General features: G+C 46.8%; 1 protein-coding gene across 1 annotated transcript in view; it reads left to right on the top strand.

The window, feature by feature from the left end:
- Window positions 1-22,742, top strand: part of LOC144721980 (integrin alpha-11-like) — a 62,132-nt gene extending 39,390 nt beyond the window's left edge. Inside the window, exons 12-30 of the mRNA XM_078599997.1 lie at window positions 1,702-1,850; window positions 2,090-2,236; window positions 3,248-3,448; window positions 4,029-4,159; window positions 5,757-5,923; window positions 6,760-6,902; window positions 7,927-8,037; window positions 8,153-8,238; window positions 9,679-9,820; window positions 10,742-10,837; window positions 11,883-11,959; window positions 13,647-13,736; window positions 14,960-15,062; window positions 16,716-16,829; window positions 18,367-18,477; window positions 19,641-19,754; window positions 20,195-20,290; window positions 20,892-21,005; window positions 21,742-22,742. Of these exons, the coding sequence (XP_078456123.1) occupies window positions 1,702-1,850; window positions 2,090-2,236; window positions 3,248-3,448; window positions 4,029-4,159; window positions 5,757-5,923; window positions 6,760-6,902; window positions 7,927-8,037; window positions 8,153-8,238; window positions 9,679-9,820; window positions 10,742-10,837; window positions 11,883-11,959; window positions 13,647-13,736; window positions 14,960-15,062; window positions 16,716-16,829; window positions 18,367-18,477; window positions 19,641-19,754; window positions 20,195-20,290; window positions 20,892-21,005; window positions 21,742-21,810 (2,261 nt within the window). The 3' untranslated portion in view covers window positions 21,811-22,742. The remainder of the gene's footprint in view (window positions 1-1,701; window positions 1,851-2,089; window positions 2,237-3,247; window positions 3,449-4,028; window positions 4,160-5,756; window positions 5,924-6,759; window positions 6,903-7,926; window positions 8,038-8,152; window positions 8,239-9,678; window positions 9,821-10,741; window positions 10,838-11,882; window positions 11,960-13,646; window positions 13,737-14,959; window positions 15,063-16,715; window positions 16,830-18,366; window positions 18,478-19,640; window positions 19,755-20,194; window positions 20,291-20,891; window positions 21,006-21,741) is intronic.

Raw genomic sequence — 22,742 nt, 5'->3', positions numbered from 1 at the left:
ATGTGACGTCACAAAGCTCTGCCCCCCCCCCTTCGTCACACATCGTCACAAATGTCTGACCCCCCCTAGGTGCGTGACGTCATTTATGGACGGCCCCTTAGCCGTGGAAGCGTAGGCCAAACCACCCTCTAGAGGGGCTCTCTCTAGTGGAGCCTTTTCTGCAGCAGTGACGTGAGCGATCAATTGGTGGGCTCCACCTTCACCCTTTACGTTCCAAGCGTAATATCGTCTATAATCACGAGACAAAGAAACTTTGATTTGGAACTCTGCAGCTACCAGTGCATCACCCTGTGTCGGGAAATGGCCCTGGAAGATGGCGTCACAGAAGTACCTATGAGGTCACTTCAATTGACCTATTTATTAATGGTAATAAGCCCTGCATAGAGTGTTTGTCTCGTGGCAGTCAAACCCAGAACTGGCATTTGACCAAATGAAGTGAAAACACAAAATTCAATATTATTTATATTTTTGTAACTTAGCCAAGCATATTCATTGACTACAATTGAGGAACGGTTTTTTTCCAGGGTGGCTAAAATGCACGATCGCGACGGTGCAGCCTAATGCCCCTGACTCCTGAGCCCTGTGGCCACCTCTGAGCCCGAATAGTTTGACACTCTTAACAGCAATGTAATGAACAAACAGCCTCTGATCAAATCACTAGGAGTGAACCTGCTCTCGTCAGAAAATCGGAAGCTGAGCAGGCTTTCGCCTCGTTAGTAAGAATAGGCTTTACCCATTCTGGCAATAAAACAGGTGTAAATATTTTCAAACACCAAATCGATACCTATTGCAAGGCATCAAGTCTGCATTAACCACACGTAAGTTGTGGCAAAACATGCAAACAAGCATGCGCTGATGATATATGCATTCAATCTTGATTTGAAGCTTTCGTGACTGCATTCAATCTTGATTTGATCTTGATTTGAGGCTTTCGTGAATGTATGCATTGCTTTGTATACTGATTGGCCTCCATCATAGACAGCCGTCTTCATGGCTTTGTCTCATCACCAGAATGAGACCAGATAATGACAAAAGTTGAACAGCGCAAAGTCAATGCAAGTATCAAGGTATCCGTAGCTCGGGTTGAGTAGTTATAGCTATGGGACCTGAACATCTTAACACCTGTTTTATTGCTAGAAAGGGTAATGCCTACTCTTAACTTGATTTGAAGCTTTCGTGACTGCAGGAATCCATACTCTTTGGTTCTTTCGGTAAAGTCACGCAGGTAGAAATAAAACGAAATAAATCACGACGTTTCGAACGCAACACAAAGCGTTCGTCTTCAGGTGAAAATCGCGAGAGCCGCGATGTCTGCTGCGAGAAGCACGATACCTGCTGCCTTGTGGTGATGAAAACATATTCTTATTTTTGAAAAAATATTCTTATTTTTGAAAAAAATATTCTTATTTTTGAAAAAATATTCATATTTTTTCATCATTGTTATACTGGGAAACAGGTCCCACGGATAGCCTTGTTCGTGTTCTAATCATGGGCCACGGACCATGCAGGACAGGCTGCTGTTCGGCCAGATTGTGGGCAGCAGAGGGCACCTCAGCAATACCCACGACTTAAATGCGTGCCGCAGTCAGGGGAACAAACCCGCACGGTGCGCACAGCCCCTCACCCAGCAGCGTGTCGACAAAAGTGCTTGCGCCTGACACCTGCACAACGAACGCGACCCGGCACCGTGCCGCACCGCAGGCTACTCGCTGACGTCGGCGAGGATGCAGAACGGCTCCACGATCCTGGTGGCCGGGGCGCCGCGCTTCAACCACACGGGCCGAACTGTCGTCTTCACGCAGGACCACAACTCTCAAGTCAGCGTGCTCAAGACGCTCTCCGGAGAGCAGGTGAGCAGGAAGCGAGATTGCGTCACCGCCGTGCCCGGACACGAGCACATGTGCGTAACGCGAAACCGCCGTCCGTCTTGTGCTGCCCAGCTCAAAGCCCCGTTGATGAATGGACTTTTTAATTTCTCGAGGGGGATTGTTTTGTTTCTCGATGACGAATGCGCCGGCGTTCCGGCGCGAGCGTTATCCGGTGAGCGGTCCGGTCACCGGGCACGCCGCCGCGTTGCCGTGACCCGCAGATCGGTTCGTACTTTGGCGGGGAGGTGTGCGCCATGGACGTGGACGGGGACTCGGTGTCGGACGTGCTGCTCGTGGCCGCCCCCATGTTCATGGACTCGTCAAGCAGAGAGACGGGCCGCGTCTACCTCTACACGTTCAGCCCCCAGGTGTGCCCCGCCGTGACCCCGGCGCTACAGACAGACGACCTACGAAAGGTGTCCGGGGAGCTTTAGGGGTCATCGAGCCGGCACTGCTGTGTTCCTGGATTTGAATCCGGGTTTCAGCTGCCTGTCATTAAACGGGGCTTTCAAGAGCTGTGAGTTTATACTCTCAACCCGGTGACCGACGACTGATCAAATAAACTCATCGTTTTACATTTGTAGGTATATTCGAGCTCTGAGAATGGAATATGTTGGTATGGTTGCCTTGGGAAGAATACTCTTAACAGGGACGTTACAGATGTATCCCGAGAGTGGATGAAGGCCAAATTCATCCCCCATGTTCACTCAATCTTTACACTTTCTACCAAATCCTGGATATGCCAGGGAAGTGCATTGGCACAAAGTCACTCTGTGTGCATGTGCGTCTGAGTTGGATTCCCGCTCATGACCAACACCAGTGACGATTATCTGAACCGGTACTGGGCCTCTCCTAGGTCGACTCAGCCTTAAATGAGTACCTGGTGAGGTGTGTGATCATCGCCACTGGAGAAACAAAGGCAATCGGGGATGGTGCTGGCCACCCACCCCCCTCAGGTGCCATGCAGGCCTTCATAGGTGCTCGCTAACAGCACTTGCCCCAATAGTCTGTTAACCCTATACGGGGGGTCTTTGTCCATGTGTGTGTGCGCGCGTGGGGAGCAATAGTGTAGCGGTTAGCGTGCTGCGCTATGAACCCGGCGACCCGAGTTCGATTCCCGCTCACGGCCAACACCAGTGACGATTATCTGAACCGGTCCCGGGCCTCCCCTAGGTCGACTCAGCCTAAAACGAGTACCTAGTGCACTGCGTAAACATCGACGCTAGGGAGACAAAGGCGGCCGGACGTGGTGTTGGCCACCCACCCCCTCGTGTACCGTTCCGGCCTTCATAGGTGCTCGCTAACAGCACTTGCCCCTACAGTCTGTTACAGGCTAGACAGGGAATCTTTGTCTTTGTTTGACTTTTGCACGTGCGCAGGGTGTGCTGGAGTGGAGCGCTCACCTCTCGCCGGCCGAGAGCCAGGACTCGCGCTTCGGCTCGGCTCTGGCCGCCGTCCCCGACCTCAACCAGGACGGCTGGGGGGAGCTGGCGGTGGGGGCTCCGCTGGAGGACGAGCGCCAGGGCGCCGTCTACCTGTTCCAGGGCCACGGCCGCTCCCTGCGCACCACCCACGTGCAGGTGCTGACCCCCCCTCATCCCCCCCCCTTCACACCCCCTTCCTAACGTGAACTCTTTGAGTGGTGTAGCATGTTCTTATTTTACCGTTCTTTCGGTAAAGTTTCCTAGACAGAAAATAAAAACAAGAAAAATTATAAAAATATAATAAAAAACTCACGACGTTTCGATCGCAACACAAGCGGTCGTCATCAGGTGTAGAGAAAAGAAAGTGAGTGTAGCACGGTTTAAGATGGGTCCTGGTGCGCGGAACGAAATGTCACCCCCCCCCACCACCCCCCATGCAATGTTCCCCCTTCTGAGCCTGGGTCCTTCTGACCCATGGACGCCGAGGTGCAGTCGCAACACCTGCACGCTCAATAGGCACGCCACGGGCCTGTGCGCGCCCCGCGACAGAGCGCAAGACTCCCGACCGCTCACTGGGGGCGCAAAGGCTTACGGACGGGTGCAAGGGGGTGGGTGACTGCGCCGCTGCCGGCTTCGTCTCTCGTGTGCCCGCCGCGTGGGGAGCCGTGCGCGACGCGCAGGTTTTTTGGCCGCGCTGCTCATCGCTGCGTCTCTCTGTCCCGCGCGCGCCCCGCAGCGAGTCGCGGCGAGCGAGCTCGGGCACGGGCTGCAACTCTTCGGGCGCTCGCTGCACGCGCAGCTCGACGTAGACGGCAACGAGATCGCTGACGTGGCGGTGGGCTCGCTGGGCGCCGCCGTCGTGATTTGGTGAGGCTCGGGACACCTGCTCCGCACTCGCTCCTTCTCCTACCGTCCCTACCTCACACGCGCCTTCTCTCCCTCTCTTCATGCCTCTCGTTCCTTTTAACTCCTGTTACCCCCCCCCCCCCACGCCTTGCTTCTTCTCTCCCTGTCTCTGCATCCACTCTCCACTTGCGTGGCCTCTTCTCCACCAAGACGCTCGTTTCCGAGCGGAATACTGCTCTTGATTTCTAGGCCTGTTGTTGTAAGCCTGAAATGGTTCGACGAATTTTCACCTGTTCTTTGATTTCTGTTGCGGTGAGAATATTGTCCTCTCGCGGCAGCAAGGATCACACGAGCCCAGGGTGTCATAATGTGCGGCCATGACCTATCCACTGCTGGATTAACAGCTGCCCAAGCTGCCGCCACCTCTCGCAATCTTGCAATGCAACAAACATCACTCCATCTCAAACACCTTTTTGGGCACGTTCCATCCCGTGGGTGTCATTCTTTCATTGGTCTTGATCACTGGTCAGTCCTGCTGTAGCCTCCTTGATTTCATTCAGTCAATACAATGTGACTAACTTGCATGTGTTCTCTGCTCCACGTGTGCCTCTTTCTGTCAGTGTGAATCTCTCCACAGCATACGAATAGAAAAATGAACAATTGTTACGTGCACAATTCATTGCATGTACCACTTCACGAGACCTCTTTGTCCAATTGTGCTGTGTCTACCTTCTAAGCCTCATCACCGTGGTCCTCAGTAGCACTGACGTGTCGGCACAAAGCGCACTCCATGCGACGATCTCAACCCAACAAAGAGTCGAACAGAGGGAGCCTAATTTACATCGGAGGTGAAGCCTGCGACGGACCATGACGGCACCTCGGACGGAGTAATTCGATCCGCGAGTGATGCTGGAATGCAGTCGGGGGTGCGCTCAGCAGTTTTCCGGGCTGTCACCGACATATGCGCCCGCGATTGAACATCGCTGCGGAGAACACGTGTCTCAGCCAGAGCCGTACAACTTCCGTGACTGGGCTAAGGGTGCACAGGTGGTCAGACGTCATGTGTGGACCGTCTGTCAGTCCCTCCTGTTGGAACCGAGCAATGCAAGACAGCTTTCTTCAAGACATTGTTTTGCTGTCCCCCCCATGGCTTCAATGGAAAATTCTTTTTTAATTTTTACTCTGTTCCACAGATGTTTCAAACCAAAGCTTTCTAAGATTTGATCCAGCCAATATTTTTGTGTTAATTTGTTTTTAGGCTTTTATTTTTGAGAAAATGAAGGGGACAATATTTAAGGTGCCATGCTCTGCTGACCGGGCAGGGTGTTAAACTCCCATCGCTTTCAGCCTCCACAAATAACAAATTGCAATCTCAATCAGAATACCGTCAGTACTCTATTCGCTTTGATTGCAAAATCTATTGGCGCCAATACAAAATGAAATAGTTACTTTCAACAGAAACACCCGCGTACAAATCCTCCGTGAGAGATCCGAGTGGATTCTTCTTCGTCTCATAACGCGACTCCGAGAGCACAACGGGATCAATTATTTGGGAACGTGGTATATATATCAACAATTTATTTTGTGAGATCATGCCGGCGTGGCTGTCCGCTCGCAGGTCGCGCGGGATCGTGGAGGTGGAGGTGGCGACGCACTTTGACCCGGGTGAGATCGACATCTGGAGCTTGACGTGCGAGGCGCGCGGGCGCAGCACCTTCTGCGTGGAGTCCTCCGTGTGCCTCACCGCACGCACCAGGGCTCCCAAGCCGGAGGCCCAGCACGTCGGTGAGCCTCCCCCACCCCCCCCAGGGCCTGGCCACGTGCATCACCCCCCATCACTGCCGCAGTTGGAATGCTGAGAGCCGGAATCGCGTCTTTGGGCGATTGGGCTGAAAAACATTGCCTTGGCAATTTTCCCCTCCTGTTGGAAATCGAGACCTCGGCACACGGAAGCCAATCGTTCGAAGCCCCCCATTCAATTGTCACTCGTGGGAAGTCACAAGTTCTTCTTTGCTGCTCCATTTCCTGGAGGTTCTTTTCCCCAGCCTTCTGTGCTGTTCACTCCCTGTTCAAGTCCAGGCTCAAAACTTCCACTTGTCCTCTGCGTATGTGACTCTGTATAAAATAAATATGCTCACTCTGCCCGTTCGTTGCCTTGAGGTGCGGTCTTGTTTTCACAGCGTAACTTTCGGCAGAATGTGAATCGGGCCATGAATCAAAACATAGGTGCTCAATCAAAACTGATTTATAAATGCACTTTCTACAGTGAACCAAATCCCAAGTTGAAATGTCCGCTCTAATTATGGTGTTAATCAATCCCATACACCAGGGCATCTCACAGCGCTTTACGTGACAATCTCATCTCAAAACATTTGAAAGGATACCCCCAGCGGCAGCTGTCCCTGTGCCGCACCTGGCCTGCAAATGAGCGTTACTCGGGGAACATGAACACGACGCGTCATAATCGCAACGCGAGCAATTTGAATTGAGTAAAATCTAACATCGGTGCGTGCACTTGCGTGTGACACCATGCCTGGGCGTTCCTGCAGAACACGCTTGAAAATAACTGGCAGCATAACTGACTTGAGCTGCCGCGTTGTGTTGTCGTGGCTCCCGCGCAGCCGTCGTGTACAACGTGACCATCGACGCGAGCAGGCTGGCGCCGCGGGCGCTCTTCGACAAGTACGACGAGCGCAGGCTGCTGCGGGAGGCGATCCTCCCCTACGACGTGGAGACGTGCTCGCGTTTTAAAATCTACATGCTCGTGAGTAGCAACCAATGCAGGGGTTTTTCTTGTTTCATATTTTTTGTTACAATTGTTTCACCTCGCGAGCATCGTCCACGTTCTTAAGAGGTTGGGCCTGAAAGCAGAAGGCAAAAGACGCATGCGCTGCCTTGTCAGGGGAAAACGCAACCCCAGCCAGAAAACACCGTGTATTTCTCATTAACCTCTCGTTTAGTTAATTGTATCTGAGAGAAGTCAGATGTCATATTGACTGTTAATAAAAGTAAATCGGCTCGGGCCGAACATTTCACTGGAATGGATTATGGCCGGTGGTCAAGACTAGTAACAATGTTGCAGTTAAAGGAGGGAACAGGCACAAAAGGACATCCACCACTGACATGGAGCGACGCAGTCAGCTCGTGTGCAGGTGCTCCGTTGGATCGTCATGTTGCAGGATGATTGGGAGATAAGCTACACGTTTGAGAGGCCTTCATCCAGTGGGGGATATACCGTGGTTGAAGAAGATGATGATAATGATGACGTTTCTCTAATATTTATACACTGATCCCTCGTTTATCGCGGTTAATCGGGACCGGAACCCCTCGTGATAGGTGAAAATCCGCGAAGTAGGATTGGCCTCCTGGGAATTTCCGTATATGTGTGTGTGGGTACCAGAATGTTTAAAATATGTATATTTATACTTTATATATATATTTTACTTAAATCTATTTAATTATAAAACCTTAATATTATACATTCACTCTCTCTCTCTCTCATACGATACGTATTATGGTGTTCTACACTCACCAATGACAGTAGTATCTTGAGACTTGACTCCAGTAATGACGACGATGACAATGACGATGACAATGACGACGATTACAGACCTGTGCAGTTCGATGAATGTGATGATGAATGATGATGATGATGGTGTTACTGCACAGGTATAATGAGGCCTTTAAATCAGTTCGAAAAATCCGCGATGCACTGAGGCCGCGAAACTTGAACCGCGAAGTGGCGAGGGATTACTGTATCCTCATGTTGTGTCGTCTCTCTTTCCCAGGAAGCATCGGACTATGTGAAACCGCTGGGAGTCCGCGTGGATTTCCGCATGGCTGACCCAGATTCAGGACCAGTCCTAAACCTGCTCAAGCCCAAACACGTTGAATACATGGTCAGGAATATAACTGTACCGTATTGTCTAACGAATGCAGTACACACGCCTCTCATACTCGCTGGCATCGTGCCGTGTGCACGCTCATGATTTGTGCTTGTGTTGCCCCCCGCAGATCCCGTTCAAGAAGGACTGCGGAGATGATGACCAGTGCATCACAGACCTGGTGCTGAGCGTTAACACCGATGCCAGCGGATCAACGTGAGGCGCAAATTCGTAACATTTTATAACGTACTGCCATTCCACTGCTAGATGTGTGCCTTTCCACGCTGTGCGGATCACGTGGGCTGTTTGATAATACTAGATTTGAAGCTTTCGTGACTGCAAGGATTCATACTCTTAGGTTTTTCCTCTTTACTTGATACAGCAATTGTGCTGTGACGGTTCCACCTGAAGACGGAAGCTTGTGTTGCCTCCGAAACGTCGTGATTTATTATTTTATTTTTATCATTTTTTCTATTATTTCTATTATAAACTGTATTATTTATGTATTGCCTGTTTGATAATACTTCACGCTGGTTAGCGCAAGTCGGTGCAGGCGGGGCGCAAAGAAGTGGGAGCGTATGAGTACAAAAGTACATTTCCCATTGAGACCAAAAGTAACTTTTTCAATATGTCGGAACACCAACGTAATACAGTCGTTTACAAAGGGAGTTGTTGAAGACATGGAGACATTTAACACCATTACATATCACTCGCCACCGATGTGAGTTGTGGCTGGGATTCAGACTCGTGGTCTCCGGGTTCATAGTGCAGCGCGCCAATCAATGTGCCACGGCTCCACCTGCTTCTTCAACCCGGCTGTCCCATCCACCGCAGTCACTCTTGTGAGTTAACTCTTGTTGACGTGCCTTACTCACTCCCACTGAAACCGTAGATTTCTATAACGTTTCTGCGTTGAGTTTAAATCGTTTTATTTAACCAGGCTAGCACTCAAGAGGCCACGGTGTAGAGTCTCATTTGCGAGAGTGACCTGGAGCCATTAGCCTGCCAGTAGGGGGCGGTGATTGCCATGCATAGTCCCAAATTAGTAACCCGCTAGTCGTTTTTGAATTCGGTAAATTTTGGACCCTGACACCAGCACACAACGGCCTACTGTTTGCGAACGCCATCGTCCGATCTTAAACAACCACTGTGAATCGTACGGCACTCATTATTTGTGTTATTTCACCTGCAGTATTAACCAGGGTGGCGGCTTGATTTGAAACGTGGACCTCTGCAACAAATAAACAGCTGTGAACCCTGCGCTCTTGCTATCGCAAAGAAGCATACGAGTGTCAATTTATTCAGAGAACACGTGCATGTAACATACAACTCGTACGAGACACCGAATATGCCCCGGAGGGGGACGCTGATGACAAGCAGAACATTTTAACTGGGGCTTCGTGCGCACGTGTAATGTACTCGCTCAAAGCTTGGTTGCACTCGCAGGATGTTTTGACGGACAGGCTTAATGAGAGGTCCCTGGTGCAAACCCTGAGCGGAGGTTTGGTCCCAAAGCCTCCTGAATGTTTAGGAAGGCGTAACATCCAACCGCAAACCACGCGCTTAGCCGACTGAACCGGGGTGCGCGCACGCACGTTCTGCCGTGGGCCTCGCTCCTCGGACGTGACAGCCCCGTCCTGTGCGCGTCTCCCGCAGGAGCGCTCCGTTCCTCATCAGCAGCACCATGCACCGCGTGCTCCTCAACGTGACGCTGCACAACAAGCTGGAGAACGCCTACAACACGCGACTCAACGTGTCGCTCTCCCCAAACCTGCACTTCAGCAACGTCATGGACCAGGTGAGGCTCCCCACCCCCCCCACCCCATGCAATCCGGCTGAGTTACCAGTGCCTCAATTCTAGATTTGAAGCTTTCGTGACTGCAAGGATTCATACTCTTAGGTTTTTTCGGTAAAGTCACGTAGGTAAAAATTAATAGTAAAATAATAAATGAGTTATTTTCATTTTTATTATTATTATTTATTACCAGTGCCTCTCAACTTTATTGATTGACGGCCCCTCTAATCAAGACTTTTAGTACCTCCCCCCCCCCCCGAGCCTCCACTCCCCCTCCCAACCCCTGCACCCCCCCCCCCCCCCGCACTGCAGGTGTGGTGTCTGTGAGGCATCGCTGCTTGTTGTGTAATCATTTGTTTTGTCGAGCCTCCACAGCGCAGACTTTTCCTGCACACGCACAACATTTCAGCTCCACGGTATCCATTCCACAGCCTGCACCGCCTCTGAAAGGCTTAGTGGGGGATTGACTCACAGGGCGGTAACCACTGTTTTCAGGAGGGTCCTGCATTCAGATGTTTGGCCGATGCTTTCTTGATAAGTGCTTTGCTTGATGTGGGACAAAAGTCTGAGTACCTGGAAAGGAAACCCACCACATATTCAGAGGGGGCATCACTCGGCACCGCCATCTCCTGCCCACCTTGCTGTCCTATTCACTTGTAACACCTGGCAATCTCTGGTGATAATTTATGCAACTGCTGGCCAGGCTGAAATTTGCTTAGCTTCTGAGATTTGACAAAATTGGTCCCGCACAACCCCAATTAATTCTGACTTCTGCGCGTTCACAGAAATGTTGTTGCTTCGCCTCCTTTGTTGGTCGTCGACGTCCTCATCGTCTGCGAGTGCCACGAAAGCCGATTTGTAAAAGCGCTGCCGTTTGGATTCCCCGGCGAGTCTAATTTGCGCTGTCACATTGCCCTGCGGCAGGCTGAGAAGGCGGTGAAGATTAATTGCCACTCGTTGGCGCACGCGACGGGCCGAGTGTGCGAGGCGGGCTACCCGGTGTTCAAGTCCAACACCAAGGTAGGGTGGGGTGGCACGCCAGCCAAAAAACAACGGCAAGCAGGCACCAAGTCAAAGCTGCAATGAAATTAAAGCGACTTAATTTACTCGGGAGCCGGGATCGTGGCTCGGCAGTAAAGGTGACCACAGCGTTTTAAAACATTCTTTTAACTCCATTATCAAATGTTCTGCAAACATTTAAAACACTGCATTTTTAACCACAATTCCATTACTGGCTATCGATTAATGTAAACTTTAAATAGTCTTATTGTCTATAACGATGCAATGAAACCATACAAAATCGTAACATGTCACGCTTTTTATTCTTATTTTCTCATTTGCTAATATTGTGTGTTTAAACCATCCTCATGATTATAGCGTATTTGGATCGTGGTTCACTTAAACAGATTACCATTTTTATTGACATTTTGGTGATTGTAGCACCGCTAGTGGCTGCAGGGCTTATATGACCCAATTGCACACAACACATGAATCAAAAGTAACTTTTTATTGCCAGTTTATATTGCCAACTTCCGAAGCAACGTTCATTGCTGAATCAATGCATGGTTATAGATGCCAAATATTCACCGCACTGTATAATTATAAAATAAAATATTTGCTTTTGGGGTGAGTGGTGGTGCAATGGTTTATCAGGCTGCGCTATGAACCCCACCTTCTCCATGAACCCATAATGACGAAGTGTGGTGAAATAGAGTAACGTAACAACCACGACGTATGTGGCAAGGGGAAGCCTTCATCGAGCAATTAACTGACAAACGACTATAAAAAATAGTAAACGATTGTACATTTTTATTATTATTACTTGCTGTTAAGTGCCTATTTATTTAGAGTTGCTTTATCAACATCAAACACCATTCCTCCTGGGAGAAAAGCACTATAGAATTTTACCCGGTTGCAAATGTTAAGCTTCGAAAGGTCTAACCCTTGATTTTCTGCACCACAGGCAAATGAAAATTAAGAGCAGAGTCTTGCGTGGCGGCATGGACACATTTAGACAGACACGTTAGACAGGCACATAACTCGCTGCCTGCTTTTCATCTTCCAGATCAGCCGCATGTTTGAATTCAAGCTCAGCGAAACGACGCTTTTGAACCACATTGATTTTCAGATGGAAGCCATGAGGTACGAATTCACCGCACGTTTAAATATTGAATGCGCAGAGACAGCATTGACCATTTGATCGTCCCCCCCAAAAAAGCCACCACTTGAGCCACGTGCGTCTCACATGTGTAATGTGAGGTTATATCCGGGTCGTTGACGGATTACAACTCGTCACGATGATTGGCTCTGCCGGTCCTGGTCCATAGCCAATGGGGGGAAGCCTAGGGGCGTGGCCCTGACGTAATGGAAAGGTGACAGCTGTTTGTAGAGGATTGGTTCTGCTGGCTTTAGCCACAGCCAATGGGGAGACGAGTCAGGGGCGTGGTCCCAGGAGACTACGACGGAGTCTGGAAGATTACATAGAGGCTAACCAGGATTGGTGGAAACGTACCACGTGACCCGGGTATTAAATAGGGGTGGAGACGAGCAACACGTGGTCAGAACTGGAACGAAGAGAGGAGGAGGCCACACGAGAGCGGAGGTCCAAGTTGCCACGTGGCTGCGCGCGTGTCTCTCTCTCTCTGTCCCTCTCACGCTGCCTGTCAGCAGCGTGAAGGAATGCTGTAATGAAAAGTGAATAAAGATCGGATTCCAGAAGTCGATGAGTTGAATTGTGGGCCCTTTGTTAACACGGTTCCACCAAGGGCCAGGTACAGTGTCCCTTCAAGCTGCCAATAATGTCTCGTTATATTTCATGTTGATATTGTTGTTATTACAGCCTGATAAGTCGGGTACACAAATGTACTGCCAGCTCTTGTCGCAGCGTTTACTTGACACTGTTGGAAACAGGAAGCCGTGGGGTTTCGTGCAGCGAGTCTGGAATGTCCGAAAGTGGAGTGTGCCCCGTGGTAATTTACTCATGCCATCGGCCAACGCGCCCATATATAGTCAAATTAGACTGAGCAGCGTGGTACCTGAATGGCTACTTGAAGAAACTTCATTTGTATCTCATTTCTGCTTCAATGAAACCATTACGATGGTGCAGATTGTAGAATGCCCCTTTTCACCCCTTTATTATTAAAGCAAAAGTAGGCGGTTAATCTTATAGCCCGGTTTATGTGTGTATGTGAAATAGACTAGATTTGTGTACATTTATTGACACTGGACACAAGTGTGGAGTGCGTTGTACTTTTGCAGAGCATTTTATAACCCACGGAATGCGGGAATTGAAATGGCTGTTATTGAACATTCGTAAAGGGATAATTGCGTATGATAGCAAACGTTAAATTTCGAAGCACACTTTTATTCGTGGGACTAATGACCTGGGGTTGTGAAGTGACCAGGGCATGAGAGTACAGCATTCTTTGATACATTTGTGCGAAGTATTGAGTGCCATTACTTCGACTGTGTGATGGGTTTTGCTCTGGGTGCTCCAGTTTCATCCCACATGCCACTCATCAATGGCATTGGCCAAACATGCCAATGCTGGAACCTCCTGTGGATGAATACTGAGACTCAGCGAGGCTCTCTTCTCAGAAACTAAAGGGCAATATATAATTCATATCGTTTAATTTAATCGGATGTCAGCGATTTTATTTTTGCAAGCACCGCATTGGGAATGCTTTGTGTCTTCTTATAAACGATGGTTCTCTCAAGTGATTTTACGTTTAGTCTGGTGGACAGCGTTTTTTGACAACCACATGCTCACGGTGGTGTGTCCTATGTAAAAACAACAAAACAAATGCTGAATATCCGTGCCACCCTGCAGCGACAGCGACGAGCTCCCGGACACGATGCACGACAACGCCTTCCATCTGTCGCTGCCCGTGCGCTATCAAGCCGACACCATCTTACTCAGGTGCATTCGAACTTTGCCAGCCGCTGTGGCTGTCGTAAAAAAAAGTGCAATTGCTGCCGATGAATGTTAAAGTCACCAAACGTGAAAAATTATCAGCCTTGCTCGTGTCATTTCACTCGGATTTGGGCAAACTGCTGTCCCATCGAGCGTGCTTTTTGGGCGGCTCGTGTACAACACTTACACCACTAAGCTGCATTAAAGTAGTCACTGGTTCATGCGATTGAATTAATTTTTTCTATGCTCTGTCTTGACAACAACATCAAAATACTTAAACCTGTTTCTTTACTTTTCAATTTACATTGGTATTTTGCTATACATATTTCAAGACTAAAACAGTACCTCTAACATAAATGATGTGCATATAAACAAATAGGAGTTCAAATGTGAAATAATCCACGGCAATATTTCAGCCTAACCTTTGTATATACTGCGTGCTTCTTCGATGGCCAATTGTTTGGTAATGGGATTACAACATGTCACACACAACCTGATCATCGCATTATGTAGTATAAGCATCCTTTGGGACATTGTAGTTTCTAAATGTTCTTGCGCTGCTGGGTGGTGTGATGCAGAGCCAATCCCATCACCGTATCGAGTGTGCGACTGCGTTGCTGTCGTAAATATGCTGCTGTGTATTTTCCCACATACACAGACGAAAATCCCCCAATATACAAACAAAGACAAAGTCCCCCATATCGCATTGTACAAACTGTTGGGGCAAGTGCAGTGAGCGAGCACCTTGTATATATGCATACAAATACAAAGATGCCCCGTATAGCCTTAACAAACTGTTGGGGCAAGTGCAGTTAGGGAGCACCTTGTATATATGCATGCACCCCCACACTCTCACGCAAAGTAATTTACCTTCAAGTGGGATCAGAATGTCCTGTCTATTGGATTGGATGAGAGGCCATTGGGGATTGGATTATTGCGTGTGCATAGGCCACATGAACATCATTCGTCAGTGGCAAAAATCAACAACACGTTCCTTTGGAGAGGGCAGGTAGGAACTTGGTTGGACAGCGCATTCGTGCACAACAGACAGACAAAAACCTATCTGTAATACCCCTGCAAACTATCAGTAGCTTACAAGGCCAATGGAACAAGCTCAGACATAACTCAGAAATGCACCTTTATTTTATCCAATGATGCAGTGCGATACACATTCAACACGTATTTCATCACGTATATGTAATTCTAAATGTATTTATTTATTGTTCCAGGCAGACCAACATCGAATACATTGAAATCCTTAAAGATGTCCGGCCTCCCAACATCATCAAGTCCTTCAATGACATTGGGACGATTTTCAAATTCACCATCACAGTAAGCTTGCCCGTGTCATAAGCTGATCTCAATAGACACACAGCAATTCCCCCTATAGTTTTCAGGGATACATATTGGTCATGTAACGATCCTCTCAACTGCTTGTGTTTTGATGAATTTTCACTATTCAGGATTGCGTTCCGATTCTCGGTTATTTTTTCAGTTGCCATTGTGGTTAATGCAGAGCCTTTATTTGCTGCGGAAGTCACGAGAACCAATTACATGGAACTTAGACGAATCAAGCATAGTAGATTATATTTTTTTAATCCAAATTTATTTGCAATTTCTCCCCAATTGTACCCCAAATCACGCAGTCAGTCGCATCACGAGAGAATCCATTTGGATCTCTCACAGAGAGCAGTGCAACCATTCCTGTTAGAGAATGGCCCGTGGAAGCGGACATCACAGAGCTACCTCGGAGATCCCACAGTAGGGGGCAGCACTTTACCAACACGAAACATTACTACACGCACAATTCTATTGGTTCATCGGTACATTACTCAATATGAAATTTAGACATGAAATGTGCGTCATTGATCTTTACATTTGTTCTTTCATTATGTAAACACGTGACAGAAAACATAACCTGAAATGTGTTCTGTACTGCATGCAGAATATATTGGGCAGTCTATCTCATAACTGACATAAATCGACAATAACGATGCATAAATGCATCGAGTTAAAGTTATTCTCCGGCTCATGCCACATGCATATAATCATGAATATCAACATTGATGATTTTTCTGCCACTTGTATTAACACTCACCAATTGGCTGAAAGACATCTTTATATACAGTATAAAGAACCTGCAGAACAATTGTTGGCTGCCTGGCAGCCTTTGAGTATGAACGACGCGATATAAAAAAACTGATCATTTAAAATTATTAATAATGATTTATTTAAATTATATGTACATTATGTGAATGTTATATGCGAGTTAACGGAGCAAACTAAATTGTACAAACTAGGCAGAACAAATAAAAAAAACATAGAAGCCCGAAGAATATATGTTTTAAAATCGAAGCACAGAGCTGAATCATAACAATCCATTTTACTTCTGACAGAGTGAATCGTTACTTTTTACCCGTTGAATCCCATGTGTGCTACCACACGTGCTCGCATATGTGGGGAGTGCTTGTGTCGTGGCTAGGGCATTGCTATTCGAACCTGGAGACCTGACTTAGATTCCTGCTCAAAACACTAGGTCGACACGGCCTTAAACTAGTGCCTGGTGTGCAGCGTGTATTAAATATCAGCACCGGGGAGACAAAGGCGAACGGGTGTGGTTCTGGCCACACCATCCCCTTGTGCGTCGTGTCGGCTTTGCCCAATCTAAAACTAAACCGAACAATTTTATATTTTAGCAGGTAAGGCCCACTGAGCTATATAGCTCTTTTTCAGATGCGACCTGGCCACAAATGATAGCTCAACAAAGTGGCTTATCACGTGGAAATGTATAGCAACCAAATAGTTGAAACGCTTGTTTATAAATGTGGATGGAAAACCCGAAGGACCGGAGAAAAATCCACGCGACCACCAGGAGAACATGCAAACTCCAAATATACCCGGCGAGGTAGTTAATATCTCGCCACTGTGGCGCCTATTGTCTGCTTTTGCCAATACTTTTGCTCACACACGTGTACTCATCTGCAGATACAGAACACGGGGCCGTATCTTCTAGAGCACCTTCAGGTGAACGTCTCCATTCCAGCATTCTCGCAGCAAGGAAATCCGCTGCTCTACATCACACACGTGGACACCTTCCCGGTTTGTGGTGGCACGCAGCAGCACCTGTCCATGGCACATGTGCCGCAGCCAGCGATCGCCTGCATTACACAGCTCCTCCCGTCGACCGTGCCACAATTAAACTCTGTGGCCAAGTATTCATTTAACAGAAAATAACTAAAATAAACGGACTAACCAGTAAGGGTTAATTTCACCGCCAAACAATCTCCATGTTCATTTCGACAATTGGTTCATTTGGACCTATGTTTTCTAAGCCCTGGACTGGTTTTGACTTCCTGAGTCTCATCAGCAAGGTTTGTCCTGTACAAAAAAAGTTCATAGTTTTTTTCATGCAGTATTATACCGTCAGTAGAAGCCATACATTGACACTGCTGATAAGACTCAGATGGTCAAAACTGGTCCAGAATTTGCCTGTTTTCTGCTGGAAGTAATGGCTTGAAGCACATTGCACCATGACTGTTTGCATTATTTTATATAATTTTATTCCACATAATCATCCACCTAGGCATCGTTAAGATTATTATGTATATTGCATAACTATGCAAAATTCTACTGAAGCCCAAACCCAGCGATTCGGTATCATCTTCCAGGAAGCGAAATAATTTACATGATGCCACAGCCGACGTTCCAGTGATGTGGCCGTGTGAATGTGTTGTGTTGATCCTGTGAATGTGCTAATTGTGAATGTGTGTGCGTGTTGAACATGTGTGCGTGCTGTCTGTTCTGTGTCGATGCTGTGTGTGTGCTGATGGCGTGTGCTACCTTCATGTATTTACCGTGTGTGTGCTGGGTGGACTGACTTTGTGTGTGTGTGCTGACTGCGTGTGTGTGTGTTGACCCGGGGGCACAACATTCAGTGGGTGTCTCTAAGCTCTATCTAATCATGTTGGGAGTGTCCACATGGCCACGACACCTACAATGGCGGTGCCATCACGGTGGTCGTGTGTTCAGCGTGGCGACTTGATTGTTAGAGCGGCTTGTGTATCGCATTCGTAAATATTGAAACAATTCCACACATTGAACCCATAACACGTTCACACAAAATTATCATTCGTATCATTGTGGAGATCATAAGTGACAAAACATGATGAGCAGACAGGGCATCTTCTTCACATGTCTATCTATCCACGTAAAAAAATATTAAGTGTTTGTAAAAACACAATCCAATGGCGTTCATATTTTCAGCATATACAAACGGGTTGTTGTTGTATTCTTAGGTTTTTTCGGTAAAGTCACGTAGGTAAAAAAACTAAAATTAATAAAAGTATAATAAAAAATAAAATAAAAATCACGACGTTTCGGAGGCAACACAAGCTTCCGTCTTCAGGTGGAACCGTCACAGCACGATAGCTGTATCAAGTGAGAGAAATTCCAAGAAAACAGTCCTTGTATATATATACTGGTTGAGGGTGGTGAGGAGCCAAGGTAGGCCCTGAATATTATTTTTGTGAGGTTCGGTGCGTCTGAAGCACGCTGTTAAGAATGAGCCTTTGTTGTGTGGGTTGCAGTGTTTGTGGTGGAGGCACTGATTTCTTTCCTTCCATCGTGCCTCTTCCAGCCGCACAAAGTCCGCTGCCACACTGGGAACGCCGTCGACCCGTTCGCCGTGGCTCAGAGCCAGCCACGTGCCGTGTACCTGGCCGAGGACTTCACGGCTGTGAGAGAACTGGTGAGCTCACCTAAGCCCAAGAATAACAACATCGTTAAGCGGGCAATATATCGCCTTCGTTTATATCCGTCTCGCACATCTAAAAAGTAAATCGTCTTGGCAGGATTGTTTCATTACAACCTCTGGACCGGTTTCAACATACAGCAGTCAGGCTTGCTTGAATCAATGCTGGTGAATTGCCAGATGCTAAAAGCAAATACCATGTCTTTAAGATATCGGTCGTAGTTGGACGTAATATCATCTATTGGATACAATAAACGTTATTTTAATATTTTTTATATAACACATTTGCTCACCTAGCAGTGGTGATTAACGACTGTTTTTAGTGATTTTTACACAAAAGATACATTGCTATTTAAATGTACCACTGTGATACATGTTTCTGACAAGGTTGCTACATCTTATTAGAGCTGTTTTTTTTTAATTCATGGATATCTGTACGTCGAACATCCCATCTATGAAACTGCCTCCAATCAATTTAAAGCGTTAGAGTCTAGTCTCATTACATTGTGGTCTTTGTAGATTTAATGTGCACGTGTGTTTGTGTCCATTGATTATTCTCCAAAATGCCTTCATTAATCAAATGGAGTCTGTTAGTAATACAGTGAGATGAATGGTATATAGGATGGGGTTGTTTTTTTAAATATTTTTTGGCACAAGCCCCTGGTCAGCTGTGGTGTAATGGTAAACGTATGGTCGTCAAATAAAAAGTCATTTATTTAAGTTTTATCGCCACCAATTATAATTCAAGTTATGCTATTGGTGCCATGCAATTAAAGTTTAATTTGTAACTCCTACCGCGAGCAGTGGATATCTCTTGTCAGAGAATGGCCCGAGAAAATGTCACTTCAGTAGACCTCTGCAGCTACATAGGAGACACACCTTTTATATGCCCTGAAAAGTGTGTGTTGTATGTCCATCAAATAAATATTGGCCTAGAGCTGCAATTTAGCCACATTTGACGGAAACACCAAATGCAATTGTATGTTTGCTTAGTGATTGGTGACCGGGCTGAGACCAACAACTCATCACATGAGAACATGGTTTAATCCTGGGCAACTGAAACACGGAGGATTTGAATTGAGGACCTCGGTGGTGGTGGCGGCTAAGTGCTCGCCTCCTGAGCCCACGAGTGAAATTAAATGCGTGCAATTGTTTTACAGAATTGCAAGACGGCCAAATGTGCCTCGTTTCTCTGCACAATAAAACGGATGGACAAGCATCAGACGCTGGGGGTCAAGGTGACGACGAGGCTGTGGAATTCCACATTTCACAAGGTGCGGAGGTTGACTCACTAACGCGTAGTATACTCCACCTACTGGAGACCTGTGAAAAGGAGCTTCATAGCTCATCGGATTCCTCCAGTCTGAATAAAGATTCTGATTCTAAATATAAAACAAATTTCTCCTGTGTTTAAGTAATAATTAACCTGGAAAAGCCAGGGTTAAACTAATATCTTAAAATGTGTCCACAGGCAGAGCACTGATGGAATCAACATCGGCCTTAATTTTTAAAGAATATTAAGCACAGCAGATGATGACCATGATCATGATGTTGGTAATAAAAATGACAAACATGATGTGTGGCACATTGACGATGTTATTATGATGATGACGATTGATGACAATGACAACAATAGTGGCGGCAATTGTGGGGACGGCGATGGAAAGTCGAGCTCGGAGACATTTCTAGCGATGCGCGATTTTCGCTGTCACAGGGAAAGCTGAGTCACGTGAGGATCGTGGCGCCCACGACGCTGCACCTTCTCAACTCCTCGCTCATGGTCATCAAGGAAGGACACGGCACGACGAACGTACGCACGCACGCAGCGTGGTCGAGCGTGCACGAACCCCGCACATCGATGGGATTCAGAGCTTCGGCTTTTCCAGTACAGCGATTGCAATGGAGAAGTGCTAATGGTGCCATACACACACAACGATTTTAAACCGAGTTTTTTGGGTAACTATTCATATGGCAAATTTCAAAATTTTCATCAGAAAACATTTTTGTGAAATCTTGATTTGAAGCTTTCGTGACTGCAGGAATCCATACTCTTTTGTTCTTCTGATAAAGTCACGGAGGTAGAAATATATTTGTATTTAATTTTATTTATGGTAGAAAAATATTTGTATTTTATTTTTCTACCTACGTGACTTTACCGAAAGAACTAAAGAGTATTTTTGTGAAATGTAATTCGTATCAGGCTCCATGGTGTATAGTGCAGCCTCTAATACTTATCCACTATATCTCTCTGATGTGCTATGAAGGACCATTGGCCGACATTGCCTATTATATATTTATCCTTTTAAGGCCACTGTTGACAAATGTCAGGTTTTTTTGTCAGTGTGCACCACTGCTAAACGCAGTAGCACCAACGAACTGAGTGAGTTTTCCCCTTTGTTGTTTATTTTTAGGTTACCGTGGAGGTCATAAAGCGAGGGAAGTACGTGTTTCCGTTTTGGATAATATTAGCGAGTGTCTTGGGAGGGCTGCTGCTGCTGGCGCTCATCATTCTGGCACTGTGGAAGGTAACCTCGGCACACACCGACAGTGCATCGCCGAAATGTGTGTGGATCCCACCGAGGCTCGAGCAGAAACGTTTTAATACACGTGCACCAATTTAACAACAGTTCTGCATTCAAGAATCATATATGTTGGCTTTGCAGATTACTTTCATCATTCAGTGTGGGAAACTAATCGTGAGTCTATGCTTTATCCATCACCTCTCCTGCAATGGGAGTACAGGCTAGAGATGTATTAGATCTGCTTGCTTTATGGTATGTCAGTTGAGAGATGATCCTCTGCTGGTTCACTCCAGTCACTTTTGTTCAGTCATTTCCTTATCATTCTTGTATTGCTACCAGTCATTGTTCCCATTAACTTCACCATTTGAAATCTCTTCCCTTGTTAGTGACTGATTAGAATCTGATGTGATAATTAGCATTCTTAGTTGTGGTCCACTTTGCGTTACCGTATATGCCTCTTTGGGCCTGCGCTCAGCAATCGTGATACGAGATAGTTAAATAATGCCCATCAACAGCCTCGTACGCATTTAATAATAGCTGAGTACATTTGGTATCCATGCCATTCTTATAATGCAAGCCTATCAGGAAGGCGCCGCGATTCCCCATTAGGTTCCCAGGCACAAGCACGGCCACACACTGCGCTGGTGCCAGTGTACCAGCAGTTGCGTCAGGGGCGGTCAGGAGCGGTGCGCGATGTCATCTGCCGCACTAATGAGATTGTGCTTTGCGTCGCTTGCAGCTGGGCTTCCTCAAGCGAAAGCAGCCGATGCAGCAGCTCCAGAAGGCAGAGGTGATTCACCCCACATAGCTGCGGCGCAAAGGATGGTGCTCTCTCACTCCCTCTCATTTGGTCTTTGTCTCACGTACGTTTTCGTTAGTAGCTGTACACTCGTACCCAGCCCAAGGTCCAATTTTGTGTGCACATCCTTTACAACTTTAAGGGTCAAGAGAGTGGGCGTTAACGTTTGTTTAGGATTGGTTGCACTTTTTAGTTGATTTTATAGTACAACTAGTTCACTGTGGTGGAAAAAATATAAAGGGTAATTCTCTAGTCCTTACACTCAACAATTGACCTTTTTAAAAATGTGTTGTCTACAATGTTCCACGTAGGAAACCCACGGGCACCCCACTCCATATGCTGTCCTTCGAAAGGTTTTCCTTCATGTCCCAAATGTCCCCGATATGACCTCTCCCTTGTGTATAGAGAACACGATTACATGGTCTGTTACCCTTGTGCATTATGAAAGGGTGCATCATGGGAGTTGGGGGATTGTATTTTTTTAAAGTTATATTTATTACTGCTTTACGCCCCCCCAATGTTTTTTTCCCCCTTTCAAATAGGAAGACCACACAATTTATATTTCAGGTATTGTTCAGAAATGTAATGTTACAGATATTTAGTTTATGCACGTATATATTTCCACGAAGGATACAAAAGTGACACTGATTTTCTATAAAAAAGGCAATGTCTTTTAGACCAAAATGTGCTTCTTTGTAAATATGCATTCCTCTCGTTTCATTGTCATCCGCACGTTCGTTGATTAAAAGCTCTGGCATGTGGAGCTTATGTTTGTCTAACAATCCGGGTGACAATCTCTGCTGTAAAGTTTGTAGACCCGTAGATTCCTTTCTGTCGTGTTGCTTCTAAGCAACGATGTACAAATTGTTAAACAGGGTCGCTACTTTAATGATGCAGACGTTTTAACGAAACGTGAAAAATACATGCACTGTTTAACTGTT

This window comes from Lampetra planeri, chromosome 13 (assembly GCF_965212315.1).
Source record: "Lampetra planeri chromosome 13, kcLamPlan1.2.h2, whole genome shotgun sequence".
Classification (NCBI taxonomy): Eukaryota; Metazoa; Chordata; class Hyperoartia; order Petromyzontiformes; family Petromyzontidae; genus Lampetra; species Lampetra planeri.
Note: the sequence above shows the minus strand (reverse complement) of the source record. Positions and strands in the feature narration are given on the sequence as shown.